This window comes from Sipha flava, unplaced genomic scaffold (genome assembly GCF_003268045.1).
Source record: "Sipha flava isolate LNK unplaced genomic scaffold, YSA_version1 227_pilon_pilon, whole genome shotgun sequence".
Classification (NCBI taxonomy): Eukaryota; Metazoa; Arthropoda; class Insecta; order Hemiptera; family Aphididae; genus Sipha; species Sipha flava.
Window position 1 is genome coordinate 308,223 of NW_020272863.1, and position 8,095 is coordinate 316,317.

Consider the following 8,095-nt stretch of genomic DNA (forward strand, 5'->3'; position numbering starts at 1 on the left):
AGTTCGGTGTGGTCGATAACGCCTTACATATAATTTCCAAAAATACTATGATTTCGGTGAAATCGATAAAAATCTGGCTGTCACAGTATTATTGCCAATCTAAGTAAAACCCATGATCAATAATTAGATACCAGACATTTATAACATACGTATACACGATAATATAATGATCAAAGGTTTGTATTTGTTGGCCCGACCGAGTCGGCAGACTATTGTATGCGTTGCGACTATTGTGACAATATACAATGGCCATATGAGGTAATTATGTATAAATGTAGGTACATATCAAATAATGTTCATAAATATGATAATAATAACTGCTATAGTTTTGGGGTGGACAACTCAAAGTTACTATCGGGCCAATTTTTAGAAAATTAAAATCTAGAGAGGCAGAGGGCTATATGACATAAGCGCCAAAGGTACAAAAATTACCTATCATTTGCGCCAAAATGTGTATTACATAAGTGCCATTTAATATTATATTCCTGTTATACCTAACATCTAATACAAACGCCAAAATTAATGTTTTATGTAAGTATTTATTTAAAAATTGCGATTTTATAGAAAAAAAAATATCAATAATAAATTATGATATACATTATACATGCAAATAAATAAAAATTTAATAAATTAGTTGATTTTTTAATCCCACTTTTTTCACATATCTGTATACATTTGCACTACATTTATTACACTGAGCATACCTAGGATTTTGGATGCTTTTGTACGATACGACTTTAATTTTTATTATCTTATTTTGGCGCTTTTATCTTCCAACTAGGGTTACCAACTCTTATTTACAAATAAGCGGAAAATCAGATATTTATATGCGGGACTTGACAAAAAAAAGTGGGACATGCTTACAAATTTACAGAAATAAGAGAAAACGATTTTAATAATTTTTATCAGTTTTATTTAAAATTTGAAATATTCATATAAAATTAACAGAATAATCGTTATTTTAAAGTAATCATCACAAGTTTTTTTTTTTAATACTAATTAGTAAATAAAGCACTTTGCCCAAATAAATAAGGTACATTGAGTAATCTATTATAAGACAATTATTTTTTTCTTTTTGAAAGAGTGCTTGAGTACTGAATACTGAATTGAATCTATTAATACTGCCAATTTTTGATTAAACCGTTACGTGCGATCGACTCTGTCGGAATTTCGGATGGAAAATAGTTTTAAATGCGCACAATAAGAATGTAAGGCTTCTATATAAAAATACTTATACAAGTTTACCAAAAGCGGGACAATTAACGTCCCGCGGATACGCATCGTGGGACGCATTATTTGAGCCCGAAAGGTAACGGACTTCCCGCCTCACGCGGGACGGTTGGCAACCCTACTTCCACCGTAACAGAGTATAGACGGCAAAAAATAAAATATAGATTTTATATTGTCACTTTTAGCTTAAAATTGCTTTTACATAAATACCGTTAAATAAATCGATGAGGTATTTTTTTTTGCTCATATTTAACTTTTTATTTTAATTGTTTGCTGTAAATGGATATATTATCCACATAATACCATGTTTAGGGTTTTATTTTTGGGGATGGAACGACAAAAAGATTTTGTAAGTAACGTTTAAATTTTTCTACCGACAATAAAAATTTTCTCGCGAACCACCAGTTGGCAACCATTGGTCTAGTCGACCCGGTCGGGCCAACAAATGCAAACCTTTAATCATTATATTATCGTGTATACGTGTGTTATAAATATTTGGTATCTAATTATTGATCATGGGTTTCTTTATATTATTAATAGTACTGTGACATCCAGATGTTTATCGATTTCACCGAAATCATAGTATTTTTGGAAATTATTTGTAAGGTGCTGACGATTACATCGAACTTTTTTACATGTTTATTACGCCAGATACCGGAAAATCATAAAATATAGAAAATTAGCAAAATTGTGGTACTGAAATCTAAAATTACATATGATCTTGTAACGGTCAAAAATAGATGAGGATTCGTGATTGGTTTTCCTCATTAAATATGTAACCATTCTAAGTAAATGCGCGATTCATCACCTATAACGCCGATGGACGAAAACATCTTGGAATTCCCTCCGATCATTCAGTAATTGCACATCTCTCTTTACAGTTGTGCGTGGTGTGTTAGTGGGTGGTCGTATAATAATTGTATGATAACGAGTATTGGCCAATTATTATAATGATTATTATAATTACTATTATTATTTCAATGAGCCAGTTTTCGTATAATTTGGTAGATTATACTGGCTCACTTTTTGTGCAACTGTTCCATCGTTCACAACAGAATTGGGCTTTATTCGAATAAAATTTTATTTAGATGATTATTTAGATAACATTTTATTCGAATAAATTATTATTCAAATGATTTTTTCACAATTATTCGAATAAATTATTATTCGACTAATTTACAAATACAATTATTCGAATAAATTATTATTCAACAAATTTTCAAATACAATTATTCAAATAAATTATTATTCGACTAATTTTTCAAACATAATAATTCGAATAAATTATTATTCGACTAATTTTCAAACACAATTATCCGAATAAAAAATTATTTGAATAATTTTTGGAAAAATTTAAAAATATTGTATAATAAAAAACAAGTATTGATTTATACAAGAAAGTAAAGAAATATATATATATAATAATATTTGAGTATGAATAATATTTTATAATCATATTTCGTAAAAATATTACAACAATCATAAATAGTAGTAAATAATAATAACAAAAATGTCAATAAATTATTTTAGGAAAAATGAAAATAAATAAATATAAAAAATGACCCTTTTATTTCAACATAGTGTGGCTCACATGTTACGCAAGTAGCAATTACTTTATTTTTGTCCATTTTGGATTTTATTTAAAAAAAATTACCATCTAAAATAGACATACAGTTAAAGTCCGTCATTTCAGACACTTCAATATTATCCTCAGTTGACTGTTGTGTTGAAATTGTTGAATCTTCGCTACGTACATTAACAGAATTCATATTGAAATAAATTGATATTTTAAATTAAATTAAACACCCTGTCACGCATTCATACGCTCGCGGACTCGCGCACAGAAGAACTAACGCGGCAAATACGACACAAGCAATCATAAGACAATCTATATTTGATGTACATTTGATAAAACCACGTCTTCGATGTTTAGATATCATAAATTTAAACAGATAATTTTTATAGCTACATGCCCATATCTATCTAGTATCTTTATATTTTTGTGTAGAGCTCTATATATTTGAACTTATAAATATGAAATACAAAATTGAACATACGTAGTTAATAGATAGTACTGTGGTGACGTAAACAACGCACCGCGAATCGTCCAAGTTGTTTACAATATTGTCAGTGGATAAGGGGAAATCCTATGTTCTAGAATATGCGATGATTATCTCGTTAAGGTAATTTCGAGAATTTTCTAGACAATCGACGCCGATATATATATATACCGGCTGGTCAGACGCTCCAGTCAGTCCGTGAGTACAATCCGCGACACACCGTGAATTACACTCCGCGATATATTCGGCAATTCCTCCGCAATTGTAACGCTTATCGATATTTGTACATACATATTTATATAATATAATGTCTATTTTAATTAAATTAAATTGTGAGTGATTTTTATTACTTAAATCCCACAAATTGGTGACCTCGACGTGATGGCAGAGACAGACGCAACGATTGCTCGAGTGGCCGTTAAAATACCGGATTTCATTTCGTCAGATCCCGAACTTTGGTTTGCTATGGTCGAAGGTAGTTTCGCCAGCGCGGGAGTCACAGCTGACAGCACAAAATTCGGGTATGTGGTTGGAGCATTACCGCCGAAATATGCAGTTGAAGTCAAAGACATAATTATGACGCCACCCTCGGACAGTAAGTTTGTCAAAATTAAAGATGAATTAATAAAACGTCTTAGTGCCTCCCAAGAGGAAAAACACGTCAATTTCTGGAGCGCGTTGAGATTGGTGACCGTAAACCATCATAATTTTTATGCCACCTCCAAAACCTGGCTGACTCTTCCGTTCCGGAAACATTATTAAAGACACTTTGGATGGGCCGCCTATCAAAAAGTATACAAGTGGCGTTAGCAATAGTTAAAGATAGTAAGCTTGAAGAACTCGCTGTCCATGCAGACAACATCGCGGATGCATTTGGTCCTTGGCTACCTCAAATAGCAGAGACATCGAGAAGTGACACTCTTCAAGCCATGTTGAATCTTAAAATTTTTCAGCTTACCTTGAGTATAAATCAGGAAATTGCGACGTTGAGAAGTGAAGTGGCAGCGATCAATACTCGTCCCTCGTGTAATCCGGACTCAAGACCAAGTACTTACCGCTCAAGATCTTGATCTCGGAGCCGTACTCTCAATGGTGCAAATGGTTTATGTTGGTATCATTGGCGTTATGGATCACAATCGCGAAAATTCATGGAACCTTGTACCTATAATTCGGGAAACGTGACGGGTCATCACTGATGACGGCCAGTGAGACCAGTTCGTCCCCGCGCCGTCTATTCATTACTGATCGAACTTCTCAAACTCAATTTCTCATCGACACGGGTGCCGACTTATGTGTTTATCCACGTAGTGCTGTTCCAGACCGACGAGTAAAATCCGATTAGGTCCTATTAGCAGCTAATGGCACTCCTATTAACACCTACGGTTCTATCACGCTTAGCCTCAACTTCGGACTTCGTCGAGATTTCACTTGGAGATTTGTGATCGCGGAAGTATCAAAACCCATCATTGGTGTGGACTTCTTGAGTCATTACAATCAATTGGTAGACGTGCGTAATCAATGTCTTTTAGACGGTGTTACACGACTCACCGCTCATGGTCACGCTGCTGAATCCTCCATACCATCCATAAAGATTGTCGTGGGAGAAACGAAATACGACTGTTTACTACGGAAATTTCCCGAGATCACTCGACCATATGGAGCGCCTAAAGACATTAGGCACAGCACCAAACACTATATTAAAACGACACCAGGACCCCCAGTATCTTATAAACCACGACTCTTAGCACCTGATAAGCTCAAGGCAGCAAAAAAGGAGTTTGAAGCTATGATCCAATTAGGCATTATTCAACCGTCCCAGGGACCTTGGGCATCACCATTACACTTGGTATCAAAGAACACAACGGACGCCTGGCGTCCTTGTGGGGATTACCGTGCTCTAAATGCTTGGATTATTTCAGATCGGTACCCGGTTCGTCATATTCAGGACTTTGCACACTTTCTCCACGGTAAAACAATTTTTTCAACAATCGACCTAGTCCGAGCATATAATCAAATTCCTGTAGCTGAAGAAGATATTCCTAAAACCGCAATCGTGACACCATTTGGACTTTACGAATTCCTCTTTATGTCTTTTGGGCTTCGAAATGCAGCACAATCGTTTCAACGATTTATTGACGAAGTAATTTTTGGACTTGATTTCTGTTACAGCTACATTGACGACATATTGATGGCATCTGTTTCTGAGGAAGAGCACATCAAACATTTACCGATCATTTTTGAGCGTCTACGCGAATACTCTCTGTTAATCCAAAAAAATGCGTTTTTGGACAGTCAGAAGTAAAGTTTTTAGACTACATGATTTCTAGAGAAGAAACACGTCCTCTACCCGACAGAGTCACTGACATTTTGAGCTACAAGAGGCCATCGTCTACTAAGGGTCTACGACAATTCTTGGGTATGATAAACTTCTATCGTCGTTTTATACCTGGAGCTTCAGACGCACAACTAAGTGATCTTTTGGTACCCAATTTAAAAGGTAAGTCACCTTTTAACTGGACACCAGAGGCTATTTCGGCTTTTGAAAAATGCAAGTAGAAACTCGCCACAGCCACGCTTCTTGCACATCCATGCGACAACGCTCGACTGGCTATTGTAAGTGATGCTTCAAACACTGCAGTTGGCGCAACTCTCCAACAGTTCATCAATAATGAGTGGCAATCTCTTGCCTTCTTTCCAAGAAGCTCACAGCGACCGAGACGAAATACGGAGCCTACGATCAAGAACTTCTCGCGATCTACCTTGCTGTCAAGCATTTTCAGTATATAGTGGAAGGACGCGATTTGGTTATATTCACCGATCACAAACCCATCACTTTTGCATTTCAGCAGAAATCGGATAAATGCACACCACGACAATTCAGACACCTAGACTTTATCTCACAATTCACCATGAATATTAGGTATGTTCCAAGTAAGCAGAATTTTGTGGCTGATACCTTATCTCGCGTTGACGCCTTGTCAGAGACAATAGACTACACTGCATTAACGATATCATAACAGGGAGACGATGAATTAAAAAAATACGAAAAAGAAAACACTGGACTACAACTCAAGCAAGTTCAATTACCAGGTACAATAACCAGGTAAGGTTCTTGACTTACACTGGGACACTGAGTCTGACAATTTAGCCTACCACACAAACGTTCAGCAATCTCACACTAAACGTCAAGTGCTTTCAGCTATCGCCCGTCTGTTTGACCCAATTGATGCACTAGGCCCTATGTTGCTGTGAACAAAAGAATTTATGCAACTATTGTGGTGTAATAAACACAGTTGGAACGACCCACTACCCATCAAACTGTTATCTATGTGGCAACAATTTTGCATGAAATTACCGGTCATTTTTTCCATTGATATACCTTGTCATATTGATGTTACTGATTATCAAGACATTCAGCTATTGGATTTTGCGGACGCGTCCGTTAAAGAGTATGCCGCCACCGTATACTTACGCATTATCGACAATACCGGAGCTGTATCGGTTCGATTTGTCACTTGTAAGACCAAAGTCGCTCCTCTGAAAGGGTCTGTTGATGTCCAGTCCATTTCAATACCGCGCCTCGAACTATGCGATGCTTTGTTATTAGCACAAACCCTTAAACACATACACCAAGTCTTATCATCAAGTCTATCTATATCACGGATTCGAGCTTGGTCTGATTCTTCATTTGTTCTTTCTTGGTTGACTGCAGATCAGAAATATTTTAAAATATTCATATCAAACTGGGTGGCGAAAATACATGAAATGTTGCCGACTTACGATTGGAGCTACGTTCCAACCACTGATAATCCGGCAGATCTAGCGTCACGTGGTCTTATGCCAAAAAATATGATTTCTTCAACTATTTATTGGAAGGGACCCCACTTTTTACACTTGCCAGACGATCGATGGCCTAGGTCCAATTTCGTTCCACTAAATCCAGACCAACTACCGGAAAACAGACCCAAAACGGCCGTGGTTCTATCTGTCACCACTTTGCTTCCCGCTCTAGAAATGATACAGCGCTTTTCGTCGTTTACCAAGATGCAACGCGTATTATCGTACATTTTTCGTTACCACAACCGTACACTACACAAAGTGGTTTGCAACGGCTCATTAACATTCGCCGAACGAGAGAAATCCTTATCAGTCGTTGTAAAATGCACTCAAAAACATTACTTCGCAGATTTGATCAAGGCTTTGAAAGCCCAATCCAATGTTACTCCGTTTTCATTAGCGCGATTGGCGCCCTACATTGACAAAGACAACGTTATCCATGTGGGAGGTCGACTCCGTTTCGCCTCGATGTTATATGACGCAAAACATCCAATATTGCTACCGCGAAGTTCACACCTTACTGACTAGCTAATCCGACACTACCATGTATCGTTTCTTCATGCTGACCAAAGTTAATATTGTCGATGTTGAACCAAAAATGTTGGATACTGTCTGGCCGTTCCGCAGTCCGCCGGGTTATTCACTCTTATGTGCCTTGTACCCGCTTTGAGGCTGTCCACCCTCGACCAATTATGGCTGATCTGCCTTTTTTCGAGTTCAATCGAATAGATCGTTTTCCCACATTGGGATGGATTACGACGGTCCATTTAGCGTTAAAGAACACCGACGTCGCAATGACCATACCACTAAAGTGTATTTGGCGTTATTTGTGTATATGTCCGTGAAAGCGGTACATCTCGAAACTGTATCAAATTTAACCACAGATGCATTTCTTGCGGCATTCGATCGCTTCGTTGCTCGGCGAGGCATTCCGTGCAACGTTTATTCAGATTGCAGTACGAACAATG

The 8,095-nt window shown here is 36.9% G+C and overlaps 1 protein-coding gene across 1 annotated transcript; it reads left to right on the top strand.

Moving 5' to 3' along the window:
* The first annotated feature begins 6,617 nt into the window (after positions 1-6,617).
* On the top strand, positions 6,618-7,655 carry LOC112683484. The gene has a single exon (XM_025554538.1). The coding sequence runs from the start codon at positions 6,618-6,620 to the stop codon at positions 7,653-7,655; it is 1,038 nt and encodes a 345-aa protein (XP_025410323.1).
* Positions 7,656-8,095: the final 440 nt, after the last annotated feature.

Bases quoted from the DNA above. Each gene is read 5' to 3' on its own strand.
- LOC112683484 (XM_025554538.1), top strand. From the start codon at position 6,618: ATGTGGCAACAATTTTGCATGAAATTACCGGTCATTTTTTCCATTGAT.